Source organism: Eleutherodactylus coqui, chromosome 8 (assembly GCF_035609145.1).
Source record: "Eleutherodactylus coqui strain aEleCoq1 chromosome 8, aEleCoq1.hap1, whole genome shotgun sequence".
Classification (NCBI taxonomy): Eukaryota; Metazoa; Chordata; class Amphibia; order Anura; family Eleutherodactylidae; genus Eleutherodactylus; species Eleutherodactylus coqui.
Genome location: NC_089844.1, coordinates 129,682,891 through 129,703,915, shown reverse-complemented (window position 1 = coordinate 129,703,915; position 21,025 = coordinate 129,682,891). Strand labels below are relative to the sequence as shown.

Genomic DNA, 21,025 nt, shown 5'->3' with positions numbered 1-21,025 from the left:
AATGTCATGTTTTTTGGGGTGTCTGTAGTAATTATCATATTTGGATTTGTACTAGTATATAGCAAAATGGAAGCAGATGACAGCAGAAGGAAGACTGGGAGTAGCTTTTTTTTTTTTTTTTTGGTAATTTTCAGCTAGATTTCCTCAGCTTTCTCTCATTCGCATCCATTTTTCTATTCAATCTGGATACTATGAATGCTAAGAACCGAAACACGTATGTTTTTATGGCGTTCCCTAAGATGTTGTGCTTACACTCCGCTCTGTTCATCCTAGGCTACAGTGAGTGGAGCAAGCAGAGACTAGTGAGGAAGATTTCGGAATTAGAAAAGGTGAGTCGGCAGGGTAGCGAAAAAATTTTCCTCCACCAGAATCATTAACCCCTTCAGCCTCTGCGACTCGTACATCATAGAGGTGCATGGTGGGCCTGAAGAGGGCTCGGTAGTCCAGCTTGCTGCATACCCAGCTGTTTCTGACAGCCAACACCCATTGCAAAAAGCCACGATCACAGCTACCTTTGATCGCCGTTGTTTAACAGCTTACATCCACTGTCAGTCCTGACTGCAGCATGTAAACTTCACAAAGTAATCGGCAGCAGCGCCAATGTCCTCACAGTATATTGGGTGCAAAGGACGGCCTGGATAAATTAAGTCTCATACATCCAGAGGATTGTATAATTAATTTGAATTGGACGTCAGCACTCCTCAAGATTAACTTTGTCAAGCAAAAAAGTACACCAGTGACATTGCGACTGTAGAATGAGCCCTTCACAAGTAAATAAGGGTACGAATGAAGCTTTCTATAGCACAAATCAATTATTCATCAAAATGGTATAGCCATTAAGATCCTCACATAATAATAAAACATATAGATAACCTGTTGAACATATGCAGGTAATAATCATTGCAGTGAGCCATCACACGAACGGACTGCACTCCCCGTCTTGGTGGCCTCCTGGTCCATTGCGCATGCTACATACCTCTGTGACCCCTTCCATCGGGATACTTCCGCCCCTACTCTCGCCCACTTCAGGGGATACTAATACGCATGCTCAGCCCACAATACCTCCCAGGTATCACTGATTGGTCAGAGGTGCCACATGATCAATAACTCTATAGCTCAAGTGGCTAATGGAATGACCGACCTCCAGAAAAATGTCCAGAGACTAATAGAGCCATATTCTGTCGTCTTATTGTACTTTTATGTTTGTTCAGATATTTCTGTAGTTGTTTCACCAATATACATCCTGCTACATGGACACTCCAACACGCAGACAACCTAACCCAATCTGCATGTATAGAGTCATCAAATTTTGTATATCCTACTAGTATATGGATGACGAAATCAATCCCCTTTCGGTATATTTCCACAACTAGAGCAGCTCAAGCAAGGGTAATTACCCCTCTTCGGTGTCGTAAGGGAAGTTTAAATTGACTGTTCCCCAGGATCGTCCACTTCTCCCAAATAATCCTAGAAAGGTCTTTGCTGGCCTCTGAAGACTTCGAGATAAAAGGAATTCAAGCCTCCTAGTGGCGGCTCCTCTACTACACATCATAATGGTACTGAGTTATCGAATGACGTTTACATGTCGTTTTTACCGCACCATGAACGCCACAAAAGCAAAACTCTCAAAATAATTTTTTTAACGTTTTCTAAAAGTTTTTATATGGTGTATTTTTTAATGGCGCCATTTAACACAACTTGTCCCGTACAAAACAAGCCTTCTTATAGCTATGTTGATGGAAAAATAATAAAAGTTACGACCCCTTGGAACCCAAGGATCCAAGAAACAATAATGAAAACTCAAAAAAATGGGCAGTAAGGGGTTAAGGCGATCCTCCAGTCCCAGACAAAGCAAGATGGCTTGATAGCCTGTGCATTGGTGGTACATTATAGTATAAGACACTACACACTGATCTGATTTACCTGTGCTGCTCATGTGAGCAGTGACGGCCAATCAAGTAGTGTTTAGTGTCTTAAGGCCTTTTTAGATGGGTCGAGTGTCGGGCAAACGATGCCTGACACTCATCCCCGCACATACTAGGTCTCATGCTGCTGCACAGGAGCTAGTATCGCTGGCGCACAGTGAGGCGGCTGCAGGAGATTTCACTCCTCACTCTCCCCCGCCCCTCTCCATTGACATAACACAGCGGCCGTTCAGTACTGAATGTCTGTTATTTACAGTGAATGATAAGCGATCAGCGATCAGCCCATTGTTTATGCTGCATGGACGATAGACTATGAGCTGATCGCTCACTGTTCAGTGTAAATAGTGGCCGTTCAGTACTGAACGGCTGCTATGTTAAGTCAGTGGAGAGGGGCGGGGGAGCGAGGAGCTATACTGGCTCCCGTGCAACAGCACAAGAGCGAGGACACACAGGGACGAGTGTCGGGCATCGTTTGCCCAACATTCATCCCATCTAAATGGACCTTAAGACTACCAGTGTGTCACTAATGCACAGAAAGACAAGCGGTGCAGCCATCTTGCTTTATCTCGAACCGGAGGATTATAACAGCAAGATAGTGTGTGAGTCTGAAAAAAGCTATCTGTCCATCTAGGTCAGCCTATCGCTTTTATTGTACTCCACACATACATGTATAATTGTTGGATAAGATATTATATTCTGTTTCTGCACTCTTCTTCTATTTCACCAATAGGTGGTGTCGTGGCTCTCTCCATTGTAGTCTATGGGAATTGCAGAGATAGATGGGTGCACTAGATTCCTGTGACTCCCCCAAACTGTAATGGAACGAGCATCATATAGACTCAACCTGCTCTGTACCCCTCCTAAATTTCTTGATCGTTTTTGAGCATTTCATTAACATTGCAAAAGTTGTGGAACTCCTGTTTTCTTAATCGTGATCCCAAAGATGGGACCAGACCTATCAGACATCTATAATGTGTCTGAAGGATGCAACTTGAATGTCTATAGCTTAATACCCCATTACAGTTTTTTATGGCCTTTCTCCTTGAAGATTTTCTACCTTTTTATAAGCAAGTTTTATATATATTTTTAGTGTCTAATAATCCAGAATAGCCGATAAATTAACACCTATCAGGTCCCGGTGATGTTGGGTTAAAGGAATCCTACTACTTTAGGAGATTGGTGAGCCTACAAATTAAGAATATCCCCACCTTCAACACTTATGGCATATCCACAGGATATACCATAGATGCTGGTAGCTGCAGGTCCCAGTGGTGATATCCACATCTTTCTCCAGAACGGGGATCACAGTAAGCATGCTTGGCTGTTTCTCTGACTTGCACAGAAGTTAGTAGAGAGAACACCTCTCACGACCTGAAGTTTGCGAGTTCAATCCCTGTATGGTTCAGGTAGCTGGCTCAAGGTTGACTCGGCCTTTCATCCTTCCGAGGTCGGTGAAAGGAGTACCCAACTTGGTGGGGGGAGGGGGGGGTAATGAACAAATTACCTGAAAGCGCTGCGGAATACGTTGGCGCTATACAAATGAAAAGATTTATACATTTATTTTACCTCTCCATCCGTTCACCACCACCATGCTACTGCCAGCAGGTGCCTCATCAAGCAGGCTGGGGGACCTAGTTCTGGAAATAGGCGCAAGTCCCACTTGTTGGTCCTGCATCTTCTGCACCTTTATGACGTACCCTGTGAATGTGCCATAAATGTCTAAGTAAAGAAAACACATTTAAAGACAATCTAGCACTTAGAATAAGGTAAGGCCCTTACAATATGTTTTTAAATCCTCTATTCTGTACATTTATAGAAACTAGAAGCTACGCAGAAATCGTCTACAGAGCAGGGCAAGTCAGTAGAAGTGCCGGGAACAGCTAGTGCCAGTCAGGGTGATGGTCCATCAGTCCAGAAGCCTGAACCTCTGGAAGAATGTGAAAGGTTGAAGAACCTGGTCAAGAAAATAAAAGAAGATCGGGCGTATTTACAGGAACGACTCGGCTCAAGGGAGTAAGCAGAAGAGTACTCTAATTAATAAGTCTCTATAATTAAAGGGGTATTGATTCTGATACCTGTAATGTTGTTCTATATACAGAGCCGACTTTAAAAAACTGCAGCAGGAGAAGTCAGAACTTGAGAAGCCGCTGCAAAAACTGAAGGATAGACAAGATGAGAGGTGAATGATTGCGCTATTCTGGCTTTTCTGATCTTTCTACATTGTGTGCAAAGGGTTTATATCCAGTATGACTTACTAATGTTAAAGGGGTTTTCAAGGGAAGTACTATTAATGACTCAGCATAAGTCATCAATAGTTGATTGGCTGGGGTCTGCCGCTTGGGACCCTAGCGGATCGGTCGCTCACTCTCATTGCTGCTGCACACTGGAGTAGAGTGGAAGCTGCAGCTCTGACTCATGTAGTGGCCAGTGCTTGTAACTGCAGGCGCATCTCATTAAAATCTGCATCATTTCCGCATCAAAAACCGCACCATTGGATTTTAAAGTGGATTTAGATCTGCAGCTGATTTCACCCTTTAAAACAGAAGAGCGAAGTCTACTGCGGATCCGTGTCAAAATCCACACCAATGGTGCGGTTTTTGATGCAGAAATGGACACGTATTTTGGTGCACTGTGGAAAATCTGCACCAATTCCGCTACATGTGAATGTACGCTTCAAGAACTATCCGCTGAGCACCACAAACTAAAACCTAATGTCTGCATCTAGCTTAACCCCAAGCCTTTCACTGTGTGAATTGCTACCGTATGAGGCGTACTAGATTGCCAGGTCTCGGTTTTCTGATTTCTTTTGGAGACGAACCGTTGTGTATTATATTCACTGTGTTCTCATTTAACATCACAGAGAAGAAATTAACCGGCTGAGCCAAAAAATAAGGAAATTAGAAGCCGAGCTGGAGGATGAGAAGCGTGAAAAGGGGGCGGCCCTCGAAGCTGCAAAAAAGGTTCATTTATGTTACTTCCTGTAAAGTGGCTCTATAGGTGACATACCTATAGAATATATGGACAACCCATGAATGCTGAGGGAAGCAGAAGACACACATTTTAATCGCAATCATGCAACATTACAGATGAGATGTAGCATTAGACGGTGCACATTCAGTGAATGGGTGGCCATGTAAAACATCATGGCGTACGGGTAAAGGACTTGTTTCTGCCCATCCTGATCCTTCTTCAATCCTCAAAGGTTAAAAAAAACGCTCAAGCTATGGTTCAGTTTTTAAGCATGGTCCCCATGTAGCCTTGTAGTAGCTGTGAATATATATTTAAGCTAAGTAGATCAGTCTGCGGATAAACAGAGTTTTATTGGCGATTGAATTTCTACCTAGGCACAGAAGGAATCCCATGGGTCCCGGCCGAGCTCAGCGAGGAGTGTATCGGGCACATCATTACGGCAGGGATCCTATGCTTCCATCAGCGGAGATGAGAAGAAGAGAAAACGGGAGGCAGCGCAGCTTATCCAGAAAAACTGGAGGCTGTATAAAGGCCGGGTAAGCTTCTGGTATGCAAATGTACAATAGGGATCACCACAATGAGAATAGCGGGTACTGTTGACTTTACATAGGACAAATAGGAAGCGTTCACTAACAGAGGACCAGGAACACAATCTGGCAGTCCTCAAACCCTTCATGCCACATGGTGTGTGTGTGTGTGTGTGTGTGTGTGTGTGTGTGTGTGTGTATATGTGTGTGTATATGTATATATATATATATATATATAAAATGTCCTGGGTGCATAGGGTTTTTATGAAGTGGGATCAGGAGCTGATCCCACTCCATACATGGCCAGGGTAAGCTCTGTGTAACAGCTGATACTGGTCCACAACAGCCAATATCAGCATTTATCCTCTGTAGGCCCTCACGGCTGCCATGTATTTCTGCCTATTAAGACAGGCCTGTAGCCTGTCTTAATAAAATGTCCCTGGAAATACCATATACTGCAATACTTAAGTATTGCAGTACATTGTATAAGTGATCAAATGATCACAAATTCAAGTTCCCTAAGCGCACTAAAAAAAAATTAATAGGTGCAGAAAATTTTTTTTACCATTGTAAAAATTATAGGATATTTAAAGGTTGAAAACCCCCTTTCTAATATTTATAATAAAAAAGCAAAACACAAAAATACATACCGTATATACCGGCGTATAAGGCGACGGGGCGTATAAGACGACCCCCCAACTGTCACCTTATACGCCGGTATTCAGTGGAGAAAAAAAAAAAAATTTTATTACTCACCTCCCACGGCGTTCTGTCGCGCTCCGGCAGGATGTCGCTCGCTCCGGCAGGCTGTCGCTCGCTCCTCGTCCCCGCCGCAGCATAGCTTTCTGAATGTGGGGCTTGAAATCCCCGCTTCCAGAAAGCTAATACACACGCCGGCAGCCATGACATCATTGAATGGCTGTGATTGGCTAAAGCACACGTGGCTTCAGCCAATCACACTATTCAATGACATCATTGAATGGGTGTGATTGCTAACACGTGCGCCTTCAGCCAATCACAGCCATTCAATGATGTCATGGGTCAGGAATATTCTCATTTCTCCTTAGGGGAAGCACCTTGAAGATCTGAGGAGACTTATAAGGCATCCATGCTCCTCTGGGAAATATGCAGATAAGGGAGATGGAACAATACCTCTGCAGCGCCACCTATTGAAAGGCAGCATTCCTGCAAGTCAATGTCAGACTCTTTATACAAGCCTTATAACAATGACTAGGAATTGTGAGCCAGGCCAGAATACCAAATAGAGAAGATGGAACAATACCTCTGGTATTCTGGCTTGGCTTGCACTTCCTAGTCATTATTATAAGGCTTCTCTAAAAATCTGACATTGACTTGCAGGAATGCTGCCTTCTAATAGCTGGCATTGCAGAGGTATTGGTACATCTTCCCTATGTGCAATTTCTTGTTTCACCACTAGGTGGCAGTGCTCTCTTTTCAAATTTCTTTACACAGAGAAATAGAGGGACTTCCTTTATAAATCAACCACCTTAAAGGGGTTGTCCCGCGCCGAAACGGGTTTTTTTTTTTTTTTAACCCCCCCCCCCCCCCCCCCCCCCGTTCGGCGCGAGACAACCCCGATGCAGGGGTTAAAAAAACAACCCGCACAGCGCTTACCTGAATCCCGGCGGTCCGGCGTCTTCATACTTACCTGCTGAAGATGGCCGCCGGGATCCTCTGTCTCCGTGGACCGCAGGGCTTCTGTGCGGTCCATTGCCGATTCCAGCCTCCTGATTGGCTGGAATCGGCACGTGACGGGGCGGAGCTACACGGAGCCGGCATTCTACACGAGCGGCCCCATAGAAGACTGCAGAAGACCCGGACTGCGCAAGCGCGGCTAATTTGGCCATCGGAGGGCGAAAATTAGTCGGCTCCATGGGAACGAGGACGCTAGCAACGGAGCAGGTAAGTATAAAACTTTTTATAACTTCTGTATGGCTCATAATTAATGCACAATGTATATTACAAAGTGCATTATTATGGCCATACAGAAGTGTATAGACCCACTTGCTGCCGCGGGACAACCCCTTTAAGGCCTGTGTCACATGAGCATGTTTTACATAAGATGTAGACCCTTGTTGCCATGTGTCCTAAACCATGCTACATAAGATGCAGACCCTTATTGTCATGTGTCCTAAACCATGCTACATAAGATGCAGACCCTTATTGTCACGTGTCCTAAACCATGCTTCACAAGCTGCAGACCCTTGTCACCATGCTACATAAGATGCAGACCCTTATTATCACGTGTCCTAAACCATGCTACACAAGTTGCAGACCCTTGTTGCCATGTGTCCTAAACCATGCTACATAAGATGAAGACCCTTGTCGCATGTCCTAAACCATGCTACACAAGATGCAGACCCTTGTTGTCACATGTCCTAAACCACGCTACATAAGATGCCGACCCTTGTTGTCACGTGTCCTAAACCATGCTACATAAGATGCAGACCCTTGTTGTCATGTCCCCTAAACCATGCTACATAAGATGCAGACCCTTGTTGTCATGTCCTCTAAACCATGCTACACAAGGTGCAGACCCTTGTCACCATGCTCCACAAGATGGAGACCCTTGTTGCCATGTGTCCTAAACCATGCTACATAAGATGCAGACCCTTATTGTCACATGTCCTAAACCATGCTACATAAGATGAAGACCCTTGTCGCATGTCCTAAACCATGCTACACAAGATGCAGACCCTTGTCACATGTCCTAAACCACGCTACATAAGATGCCGACCCTTGTTGTCACGTGTCCTAAACCATGCTACATAAGATGCAGACCCTTGTTGTCATGTCCCCTAAACCATGCTACATAAGATGCAGACCCTTGTTGTCATGTCCTCTAAACCATGCTACACAAGGTGCAGACCCTTGTCACCATGCTACACAAGATGCAGACCCTTGTTGCCATGTGTCCTAAACCATGCTACATAAGATGCAGACCCTTGTCGCATGTCCTAAACCACGCTACATAAGATGTCGACCCTTGTTGTCATGTGTCCTAAACCATGCTACATAAGATGCAGACCCTTGTTGTCATGTGTCCTAAACCATGCTACATAAGATGCAGACCCTTGTTGTCATGTCCCCTAAACCATGCTACATAAGATGCAGACCCTTGTTGTCATGTCCTCTAAACCATGCTACACAAGATGCAGACCCTTGTCACATGTCCTAAACCACGCTACATAAGATGCCGACCCTTGTTGTCACGTGTCCTAAACCATGCTACATAAGATGCAGACCCTTGTTGTCATGTGTCCTAAACCATGCTACATAAGATGCAGATCCTTGTTGTCACGTGTCCTGTGCCATGCTACATAAGATGCAGACCCTTGTTGTCATGTCCCCTAAACCATGCTACATAAGATGCAGACCCTTGTTGTCATGTCCTCTAAACCATGCTACACAAGGTGCAGACCCTTGTCACCATGCTCCACAAGATGGAGACCCTTGTTGCCATGTGTCCTAAACCATGCTACATAAGATGCAGACCCTTATTGTCACATGTCCTAAACCATGCTACATAAGATGAAGACCCTTGTCGCATGTCCTAAACCACGCTACATAAGATGCCGACCCTTGTTGTCACGTGTCCTAAACCATGCTACATAAGATGCAGACCCTTGTTGTCATGTCCCCTAAACCATGCTACATAAGATGCAGACCCTTGTTGTCATGTCCTCTAAACCATGCTACACAAGGTGCAGACCCTTGTCACCATGCTACACAAGATGCAGACCCTTGTTGCCATGTGTCCTAAACCATGCTACATAAGATGCAGACCCTTGTCGCATGTCCTAAACCACGCTACATAAGATGTCGACCCTTGTTGTCATGTGTCCTAAACCATGCTACATAAGATGCAGACCCTTGTTGTCATGTGTCCTAAACCATGCTACATAAGATGCAGACCCTTGTTGTCATGCCCCCTAAACCATGCTACATAAGATGCAGACCCTTGTTGTCATGTCCTCTAAACCATGCTACACAAGATGCAGACCCTTGTCACATGTCCTAAACCACGCTACATAAGATGCCGACCCTTGTTGTCACGTGTCCTAAACCATGCTACATAAGATGCAGACCCTTGTTGTCATGTGTCCTAAACCATGCTACATAAGATGCAGATCCTTGTTGTCACGTGTCCTGTGCCATGCTACATAAGATGCAGACCCTTGTTGTCATGTCCCCTAAACCATGCTACATAAGATGCAGACCCTTGTTGTCATGTCCTCTAAACCATGCTACACAAGGTGCAGACCCTTGTCACCATGCTACACAAGGTGCAGACCCTTGTTGTCACGTGTCCTAAACCATGCTACACAAGATGCAGACCCTTGTTGCCATGTATCCTAAACCATGTTACATAAGATGCAGACCCTTATTGTCACATGTCCTAAACCATGCTACACAAGATGCAGACCCTTGTCACATGTCCTAAACCATGCTACACAAGATGCAGACCCTTGTCGCATGTCCTAAACCATGCTACACAAGATGCAGACCCTTGTCACATGTCCTAAACCACGCTACATAAGATGCCGACCCTTGTTGTCACATGTCCTAAACCACGCTACATAAGATGCCGACCCTTGTTGTCACATGTCCTAAACCACGCTACATAAGATGCCGACCCTTGTTGTCACGTGTCCTAAACTATGCTACACAAGATGCAGACCCTTGTTGCCATGTGTCCTAAACCATGCTACATAAGATGCAGACCCTTATTGTCACATGTCCTAAACCATGCTACATAAGATGAAGACCCTTGTCGCGTGTCCTAAACCACGCTACATAAGATGCCGACCCTTGTTGTCACATGTCCTAAACCACGCTACATAAGATGCCGACCCTTGTTGTCACATGTCCTAAACCACGCTACATAAGATGCCGACCCTTGTTGTCACGTGTCCTAAACCATGCTACATAAGATGCAGATCCTTGTTGTCACATGTCCTAAACCACGCTACATAAGATGCCGACCCTTGTTGTCACATGTCCTAAACCACGCTACATAAGATGCCGACCCTTGTTGTCACGTGTCCTAAACCATGCTACACAAGATGCAGACCCTTGTTGCCATGTGTCCTAAACCATGCTACATAAGATGCAGACCCTTATTGTCACATGTCCTAAACCATGCTACATAAGATGAATACCCTTGTCGCGTGTCCTAAACCATGCTACATAAGATGCAGACCCTTGTTGTCATGTCCCCTAAACCATGCTACACAAGATGCAGACCCTTGTCACCATGCTACATAAGGTGCAGACCCTTGTTGTCACGTGTCCTAAACCATGCTACATAAGATGAAGACCCTTGTCGCATGTCCTAAACCATGCTACATAAGATGCCGACCCTTGTTGTCATGTGTCCTAAACCATGCTACATAAGATGAAGACCCTTGTCGCATGTCCTAAACCATGCTACATAAGATGCCGACCCTTGGAGGATTCAGCCATAGTTTGTTTTTTCCTTTCTTGCTTAACATGCATCATTCCAAGAAACTTCCAGCGTTTCCAAGTGTCATCATCATTGGTTGTCACATTAGTGGACTATCAGTTTGTGACATTTCCGCTACATGCCAGGCTACCAGATGAATTGTGAGTTAGGTGATCACAAGGCGGAGAAGAGAGTGACATATCATGCCTAAACCAAGAACCACCCAAAATACTAACTGGAAGGGGCAAACAACGGCTGGGAGGGATTGATTGCAGATCTCACTTTTCCACTATCCAGGAGCACACTGAGAATCGGCAAGTGGGTGGAAACCAAGTCAGTGTCAGCACCGTCAACGGGAACTGCGCGCTACTAGATATATTGGTCATACCGCTCAGGTGTCCAGACACTGTTGGTTGGATAGGGTAATGGATTTCAGATTTCAATATAGATTTTAAAGTAACATCTGGCTTTCAAATAAAAAAGTAGATAAAAATGCTGAGTGTAGGTGAAATCAGCCCTGACCCCTCAACGCTGCAGGATTTAAGTTTACGTCCTGTCTGCTGGTACTTAAGACAGCAGGATGTAAACTTACGTCCCGTGTATGGCACAGGCTCAGAGATTTAGCCCATGCCATCAGCAGCTGTCTGTGACTGACAGCCAGCCTTCCACTACACCAGCGGGGATCATTGAGAACACCGATCTGTGCTGTTAACCTCTTACATGCCGCAATCTATGTTGATTCCGGCATGTAGAAGGTTCACAGAAGGAGCGTGCTCCCTCTGTGATGTCATCAGCCTGCAGCAATGTCATTGCAGAGGACCAATGGATCTCCATGGCAACTGGATGCAATTGCCTGGCATCCAGGTCTGCCATGGGATATGATCACTAGCAATAGCGAGAATACATTGAAGTACAGACATACTGCAAGGTGTTATCATAGCAATCATATGATCATAGGTTCAAGTCCCCTACAGGGACATACAATATATGTTGTGGAAAAAAAACTAGTGGGAAAAAAGTGAAAAATTTGTAGGAAAAAAACCTTTTTTATCCACTGTCAATTTAAAAAAAAGGAATGTTTAGTATTGCCACATCCATAATGGCCTGTACAATGAACTGAGCATACATTTATCTCTGAATAAAATATTTAAAAAACACTAAAAAAAAAGCCAAAATGCTTGTTTTGTTCATTTTGCCTCCTAAAAAGTGCAATGAAAGTGATCAAAGCAGCCGTATGTACTCTAATATTGTACCAATAGAAACTACAGCTTATAACACAAAAAACAAGCCCTCACAGAGCTCCGTCCATGGAATATTAAAAAAGTTACGGTACTTTGAATGCAGCGATGCCAAAGAAAAAATAATATATTTTGAAAAGAAGAGATGAAAATCCACCAAAAATTGTAATGTCCTCATGGCCAAAATGGGTCGTGTCCTTAAGGGGTTAAAACAACCCTCCGATTCCGGGACACCAGTCTTTCCAATGTAGCGGAGAGGAAGGTGTTCTATTACCTGTCATTGTCCTGCGGATCCCCCAATTTAGATGGGACAGTATGCTTGGAGAACACCATTTAATGACTATTTAACCCTTATTTAACTATTTATTCTCTTCTACGTGTTTTCACAGAAAAAAGAGAAGAAGCACCTGGAAGAGGTAAAGCATTATTATCTCCTGATGCTACACAATGACTTTATTGGACAGGGGGAGACTGAATATTCAGGTCTTCCTCTATGTGGGTTCAGCCTGAAGACCTGAGTCATTGGGGATAGGCTGGTTGCTAGGGATGTACAGACTACCTGTCAGGCAGCATGTCCATAGCAACCAGACTGTCTGCAATAGCTCAGCAAGATTTGCATTCTGCTGATGTTGCGGAAATGGCGGTGCCCGCTGGCAGCAGGCCGTTCATGCCAGTCTCCGTCTTGGCCGGATTTCAGATATTTCTAATAATAAAAGTACTTGGAGAACCTGTTTTACATTGTTAGATTTAAATGCCGCATCCACCCAAAATTACTGTCTGACGGCAGATATTAATAATGAATATATATTATATAATGAGGGAATATAGTTGTACTTTTAGGTGCGGCACTACCAGAGTAGCAGACATACAGGGGTTCTGCAGGATATGACATTAGTGGCTTATATGTATGATTGGTGGGGTGAGATCTGTGTGACCAGCATTCAGTACACTGCACTCCCTGATTGCAGTACGTGATACAGCGATGTTGTTCCGGTGTGACTTTGCCTGGCACTGCTGACCATCCCATATCACTTGAGCTGTAGTGCCAGGAGCAGCTACTCTCAATGATATCACAGATTGTTTCGCAGATCTGCATGAGCTGCATACGTATTTAGTTTCAGACTCGCTGTGGAATTTACAATTTCAATTGAAGGGGTGAAATCCGTAGCAAACATCCACAGCATAAGGGCTTATTCATACAAAGGGAATTTGCACAGCTAACTTACATGCGCAAGAAAAAAATGCAGCTATTAGAACCAATGGTTTCCTATGGAAACATTCAGACTAAGGAATTTTGGCCATACAAAAAAAAAAAAAAAATCGCAGCTAAAATGATAGGACATGAGCGACTGAAATTCCATGCTGCGCAAAAATAGAGGTCCTGACCTATCTTTAGTGTGCAAAGCACAGAAGTGTCCATAGACTCCTATGGGAGACTATACGAACCATCCAGCAAAGGGAGATGAAGGGATTCCCCAGCAGGGTGGCTTAAGGGGTTTCCCTGCAGGAGAGATGGAGGGATTCCCCAGCCAAGTGGCTGGGAAATCCCTCCATCCCCCTGTAGAGGAATCACACCAGCCGCCTGACTGGAGAATCTCTCCATCTCCCCTGCAGGGGAACCCCTCTAGCCACGCAGTTGGGCAATCCCTCTATCTTTCTTGCAAGGGAACGCCTCCAGCTGCACTGAGATAAAATGAATCCCTGGCAATGAAGGAAACTCCTGGGAAGATGAAGGGAAACCCCGGGGAGTCCCCTCATCCGTCTCTACAGCAGCGCATAATTTCAGTCCCTCTTGTTCTGACTATTTTTCCGCAGCTAAAGGGGTTTTTTTGCGCAGCTAACAGCTGCGTGAATTCCCCACTCATGTAAACGAGCCCTAAGGCCAGCTTCACAAGTGTGTATTTGCGCATGAGATGCATATTTTGAGATGCATGTAAATGTGCAGCGTCTCGCATGTCAGAGAGCAAACACAGTGGGCATCCATGTGTTGTTCAATCCGAACTTTAATCGTCCATGTACAAGTAGCCTCAGAAGAATACCTTGAAAATAAGCAGATCACAGCGTGTACCCCTGCTGGGACCCTCAGCGATCAGCAATCACCTATAGGGAAACCAGCTTCACACAGGCGTATTTGCAAGCCCAAATTTACTGCTTGTAATACGCAGAGAATAAAACCGATTGATTTTAATAGGTTCGTTCACATGCGCAGATTTACCTGCGCATTTTGGTGGCACAAAAATAAACACAGCATGCTCTATTTCCTGCGCATTTGCGCATCAAGAGTCGCCATAGAAGTTTTCACGCTAGGAGATGCGTGAAACACTATGTAATTGTACAAGAAGAAGAACACATCAGGAACTCATTAGGCTGGGGTCACATGGGACGGAGTTTCAGTGGAACCGCACTGAAAAAATGTGAGATTTCCGCGGGATAAGCGCAACTTCAAAAACTGCGGGCTTTTGGAGAGCTTTCGCCATCAGCATTCTGCCCATAAGAGGAGAGAGGGCGCCGCGGAAACGAGAGAAGAATTGGCATGCCACAGAATTGACTTCCACACCGCATGTCAGTTTTCGTACGGCTTGGCTGCCATGGATCGGCCGCAGCGTGTTGACAAGATTTTTGCAAAATCTCGTCCACTTTGCTGGCTAATCCCGGGATTAGCAGCCGCGGGCGGAATTGCCGTGCGGACTTTCCGCACAGAAATTCCATGTCTGCGGGCCTGCTTTTATATTTTGTAATGATACTAAATAATGTAACGAAAAACTTTAAAAATTTTTAAATGGGATAAAGTGAGAAAAAGTGCAGTTGTACAATTTCTGGGGGTTGGATGGGGGGAGGTGTTTTAAGGGCATTAATTTCATGGTGCAGTAACAATGACATGACCCTTGTTCTCAGGGTCAGTACAATTACAAGGATTTCAATTTTATATATTTTTTTTATATTTTACTATTTTAGAAAAACAGATAGCAGAGTCCGACCCTGTCCGGGGCCGAGGACACTCCGTTACCTGTCTTCTGCATTCTGTCCGGGTTTTCTATTTCCTGATCTGCAGATGCGCCAGTCGGCACGTATGCGCGGTACTTTTATTTTAAACTTTTGTTTTCTCGCAATGCAATTGCAGACAGGCCGCGGATCGGACGGCTTCCATTTACTTCAATGAAAGCCGTTCGTGTGGGATCCGCACTGAAATGTAGCATGCTGCGATTTGTTTTCCGTACCAAAAGGTCCGCAAATCAAATCTGCATGCTTTATTTCATTTGTGGACGCCCATGTTGCTCTATGGCCGGCTTGATTTGCCGATCTTCCGCGCGGGTGTCTCTTGTGGATCCTGCAAATCAAACCCGCCTGTGGGTATTGGGCCTTATTCTGAGGCCCATGCCTTTTTTTTTTTCCATCGTTGGGTCTGTGTGAGGGCAAGTTAACTGCTGTGATCAGAGCTAACTCTGTGCACGGCAGTGAACAACCGCTAATGGCCACCAGGCATGGACTGGAGTTGGTTCCTGAGCCCGCTTCATACGTTCTTTACAACCACACAATGTCAATGTACATTATGCGGTCGTCAAGTGGTTAAATCCACAAAATGCCAATTTATGCTGAAAATTTTCACAGCTCATTTAACGTCTTCAAGTAAGGGTGTGAAATCCTTAGCAAATCTGCAACAAAATCCAAATGTCGTACATTTTCTGCTGCGGTAGTTCAGCAATGTGTGGACTTACCATTAAGGCCGGCTTCACACGAGCATACGCATATTTACTTTGCATTAGTGCCGTATATACACTACCGTTCAAAAGTTTGGGGTCACATTGAAATGTCCCTATTTTTGAAGGAAAAGCACTGTACTTTTCAATGAAGATAACTTTAAACTAGTCCTAACTTTAAACAAATGCACTCTATACATTGCTAATGTGGTAAATGACTATTCTAGCTGCAAATGCCTGGTTTTTTGTGCAATATCTACAAAGGTGAATAGAGGCCCATTTCCAGCAACTATCACTCCAGTGTTCTAATGGTACAATGTGTTTGCTCATTGGCTCAGAAGGCTAATTGATGATTAGAAAACCCTTGTGCAATCATGTTCACACATCTGAAAACAGTCTAGCTCGTTACAGAAGCTACAAAACTGACCTTCCTGTGAGCAGAGTGAGTTTCTGGAGCATCACATTTGTGGGGTCAATTAAACGCTCAAAATGGCCAGAAAAAGAGAACTTTCAACTGAAACTCGACAGTCTATTCTTGTTCTTAGAAATGAAGGCTATTCCATGCGAGAAATTGCTAAGAAATTGAAGATTTCCTACAACGGTGTGTACTACTCCCTTCAGAGGACAGCACAAACAGGCTCTAACCAGAGTAGAAAAAGAAGTGGGAGGCCGCATTGCACAACTAAGCAAGAAGATAAGCACATTAGAGTCTCTAGTTTGAGAAACAGACGCCTCACAGGTATCCAACTGGCATCTTCATTAAATAGTACCCGCAAAACACCAGTGTCAACATCTACAGTGAAGAGGCGGCTGCAGGATTTTGGGCTTCAGGGCAGAGTGGTAAAGAAAAAGCCATATCTGAGACTGGCCAATAAAAGAAAAAGATAAAGATGGGCAAAAGAACACAGACATTGGACAGAGGAAGACTGGAAAAAAGTGTTGTGGACGGATGAATCCAAGTTTGAGGTGTTTGGATCACAAAGAAGAACGTTTGTGAGACGCAGAACAAATGAAAAGATGCTGGAAGAATGCCTGACGCCATCTGTTAAGCATGGTGGAGGTAATGTGATGGTCTGGGGTTGCTTTGGTGCTGGTAAGGTGGAAGATTTGTACAGGGTAAAAGGGATTCTGAATAAGGAAGGCTATCACTCCATTTTGCAACGCCATGCCATACCCAGTGGACAGCGCTTGATTGGAACCAATTTCATCCTACAACAGGACAATGACCCTAAACACACCTCCAAATTGTGCAAGAACTATTTACAGCAGAAGCAGGCAGCTGGTATTCTATCGGTAATGGAGTGGCCAGCGCAGTCACCAGATCTGAACCCCATTGAGCTGTTGTGGGAGCAGCTTGACCGTATGGTACGCCAGAAGTGCCCATCCAACCAATCCAACTTGTGGGAGATGCTTCTAGAAGCGTGGGGTGCAATTTCACAAGCTTACCTCAACAAATTAACAGCTAGAATGTCAAAGGTGTGCAATGCTGTAATTGCTGCAAAAGGAGGATTCTTTGACGAAAGCAAAGTTTGATGTAAAAACAATGTTATTTCAAATACAAATCATTATTTCTAACCTTGTCAATGTCTTGGCTCTATTTTCTATTCATTTCACAACGCATGGTGGTGAATAAGTGTGACTTTTCATGGAAAACACAAAATTGTTTGGGTGACCCCAAACTTTTGAACGGTAGTGTATTTGCAGAAGGAACTCTGCTTTTTTTGCGAGCGCATTGACGTATGCTTTGCTGCTTTTTTTGCAAGAATGTGCATTTGCGTACGAAAAAAAAAAGCACCACTGCTCCCAGCCATTGAAATGGCTAATTAGTCTAATGATTTCCAGCTGTGTTATTTTTCCTGCGCAATTACGCAGTGTTTCACGCATTTCCTAGCGTATTTCTCACACATTTTGCATCCCCATTCATTTCTATATACATTCTGCTGTTTTTTCTTGCGCAACCGAACTGCGCACGAAAATACACAAAAATTAACAAGACCATTGAAATCAATGGATTCTATTCACTTCAAATTTTGCGTGCACAGATACGTCCGTGTGAAGCAGGCCTATCTAATGGGAAGGATGGGCCTGGAGAAAGAAGAGCTGAGTGTACAAAAGGATGAGGCCCCATTTCAAGTTTTTATTGTACCCAGCTATACACCTCTTCCCGTGACATCTCTGCACCTTTCCTCCAAAACATCACTGACTGTCTGTCCGCTGTCTCTTATACTATGTCCTCCCTTTTTCTCAAACTTAAACCCTCTAAAACTGACCTTCTCATCGTTCCGCCTTCCAGCCGACCTCCCCTCAACATCTCCATTCCAGCGTCTGGCACCATAATAACCCCCAAACAGCATGCCCACTGCCTTGTGGTCGCACTGGACTCTGACCTATCCCTTACCCCCCACATCCCAAACATGCCACCTGCACCTCAGAAATATTGCTAAAATCAGTCTGCTCCTCAACACGGACACGCTAAAGACACTCGTGGTCGCCCTCATCCATTCCAGACTTGATTACTGTAACTCGCTGCTCATCAGCCTTCCGCGCAGCAGACTCTCCCCTCTCCAATCCATACTAAATGCGACAGCTAGACTCATCTTCCTATCCAACCATCTCTCGGACGCCTCTGCACTATGCCAGTCACTGCATTGGCTGCCCATCCACTACAGAACTAAATTCAAACTTAGCAACCTCACCACAAAGCTCTCCATGGTGCCGCCCCACCATATATCGCTTCCTTCCTGTCCATACATCACCCAGCCCGCTCACTCCGATCTGCTAACACACTTAGACTAAACACAAACCTCACATGCTCGCCTCCAGGACTTCTCTAGAGCAGCACCAATCCTCTGGAACGCTCTACCCCAAGACATCGGACAATTCCTGACACATGGAACCTCTGATGCAGGTTCCATGTGTCTGGAATTAAAGAAGCACCTCTTCAGGGAGGCATACCAAATCTCCTGATCCAATCCTCTACTTCCCCCACAACATGCCCCCTACCCCTCCCTATGGCTCCCGACACCTTCCACTTTGCCCATTGTATACATCTTCTGCCCCTGTTCCTCCTTATCACCCCCACCCGTTCTGTTTCCTAACAATTAAATACCGTATACAATTTTTGTACATTTTTGTGCTCTCCTGCCCCTATAGCTCCTGAACCACCCCACCCCGTCTCCCCCCAAATAAGTGTAACTGTCTTGTTTGTGCCCCCCATGCTTTGAAAGCGCTGCGGAATTAGTTGGCGCTTGTACAAATCAAGATTATTATTACATTATTACTTCCTAAAATCGCAGACCGCACAGAAGGGCAGAATTAATAATGCCTTGTAAGACGCGACGTGCGCTCTTTTTATAGCCACTAAAGGCAGGAATTTGTACCGGAGGCTTTTTAATAAACATTGAAGAGACTTCTAAGCTTTTAATAGAAATGATATTCTTAGTGCCAGCAGCCTAAAAGTAAGTAGCGTAATATAAATGTAGTGCGTGACGTGGCGATAAATGGAAGCCAGACAGCTGCTGATATCGGAGCTCCGACCTGGTGTCCCAGATATGAAACTAGCAGACAGATGGACTCCAGGACAAAGGAGACGATTATGTGATCATTACATCATCGCACTGGGAGCTTTAGCGTCTATCACAGGTCTTCAGCTCTGTCATGTAAAACATGGGCAAGCCATAATCTGATATGACTTATCAGGCTCTTACGACTGCTTAGTGCATAGAAGTGCATTAAAATGGAAAAGTGCAATAATGTCCTTTATACATACGGTAACCACACGTGATTGCATGCTGAGATGGACATTACAGTACACGCTACACGCCATCATGTGCTGCAGTCTCCATGACGTACTCACCTGTCTACCTTCTTTCCCAGACAACCTTCCTTCAGGCAGCTCTGCGGGGTCATCTAGCAAGACACAGAATGCTATCTGCAGCTGCCGCCTCTCCTATAGGGTCTCCGGGATCAGGCAACCTCGCCCGGCAGGTAAGGACAGTCTTATTTTATTTTTTTTCAAGTCATGTATTTAGGAAGTCATCTAGCCTTTCCTTAGGGTACGTTCACACGTCACTGATTTGCTGTGGAATTTGGCGCAGATCTTTAGCAGATCTAAGTATGTGTGAACGTACCCTTAAAGCGACATTCCAGGCCTGGCGAAACAAAGATGGCCACTCCAGCTTCTCTGACTGCCTGATGCACGCTGTGAATTGGTATGCATCATTAGTCTGATACACCACATGCTGCTCTGATTGACTGGTGCTGTGCACATGGAGTACTGGCCAGCCAGAGCAGCATGTAGGCTGGATTCACACGGGATGGATTTGCCGCGGAAATGCCGTGCAGAATTTCTGTGCGGCAAATCTGCCCGCGGGTCCTAATCCCAGGATTAGCCAGCCATGTGGACGGGATTTTGCAAAAATCTCGTCCACATGGGGTGGCCATTCCATTGCAGCAAAGCCAGGCGGAACTAGCGATGCGGCGTGGAATTGATGGCCGCAGCATGTCAATTCGTTTTTTTTTTCCTTTGCGGCCTCACTCCTCTCTATGGGGAGAGAAAGTCGCAACGGAATGCTGGCGGCCAAACCGCTCCAAAACCCGCTGCGAAGTACCACGAGTTTTGAAGCTTCGGTTATCCCGCAGAAATCTTGCAGCTTTTCTGTGCGACCAAGCTGCAAGATTTCCGCGGCAAATCTGTCCCGTGGGAGCCCAGCCGTAGCGTACTACTCCCAATGCATGCTATACGCAGTGTGTATCTGGTAGTCAGAGAGACAGTTCAGCCATCTTTATTTCTTCAGGCTCAGAGGGTCATTTTAAAGGGGTTTTCCTAGATTTAATTTGCATTTATCCTCCTTAAGTGGCTCAAACACAGTTACACTATCCCAGCAAAAGTAATTGGACACCTGAGGAAGAATCAAAACTAGTATTTACTTCCATATATTAATACTTTGGTGCTGATGACATCGGATACTGCAAAAGGAATGGCTTGCAGCACTCACTGGTGCAGTGTGGCACCCTCACCCATGGTATAGCGCGGCACCCAGAGAAACCCTCGCCCACTGGCAGGGCAAATTCCGCACATGGATCTACACAAAAATCTGCATCAAAAAGAATTTTTCCAAGTTGAATTCCGCTGTGTGACAATGCACAAGATTTGCGCAGGGAAACAAATCGCAGCACATCCTATCTTTGGACTGACCTC

The 21,025-nt window shown here is 45.0% G+C and overlaps 1 protein-coding gene across 2 annotated transcripts in view; it reads left to right on the top strand.

Moving 5' to 3' along the window:
• The window catches only part of IQCE (IQ motif containing E), a 53,670-nt gene that overhangs the window by 27,045 nt on the left and 5,600 nt on the right, over positions 1–21,025 (top strand). For both annotated transcript variants that reach the window (XM_066576404.1, XM_066576405.1), the window contains 7 exons: positions 274–329; positions 3,742–3,938; positions 4,024–4,104; positions 4,786–4,885; positions 5,270–5,431; positions 12,517–12,543; positions 19,702–19,812. In XM_066576404.1, coding sequence (XP_066432501.1) covers positions 274–329; positions 3,742–3,938; positions 4,024–4,104; positions 4,786–4,885; positions 5,270–5,431; positions 12,517–12,543; positions 19,702–19,812 — 734 coding nt within the window. The remainder of the gene's footprint in view (positions 1–273; positions 330–3,741; positions 3,939–4,023; positions 4,105–4,785; positions 4,886–5,269; positions 5,432–12,516; positions 12,544–19,701; positions 19,813–21,025) is intronic.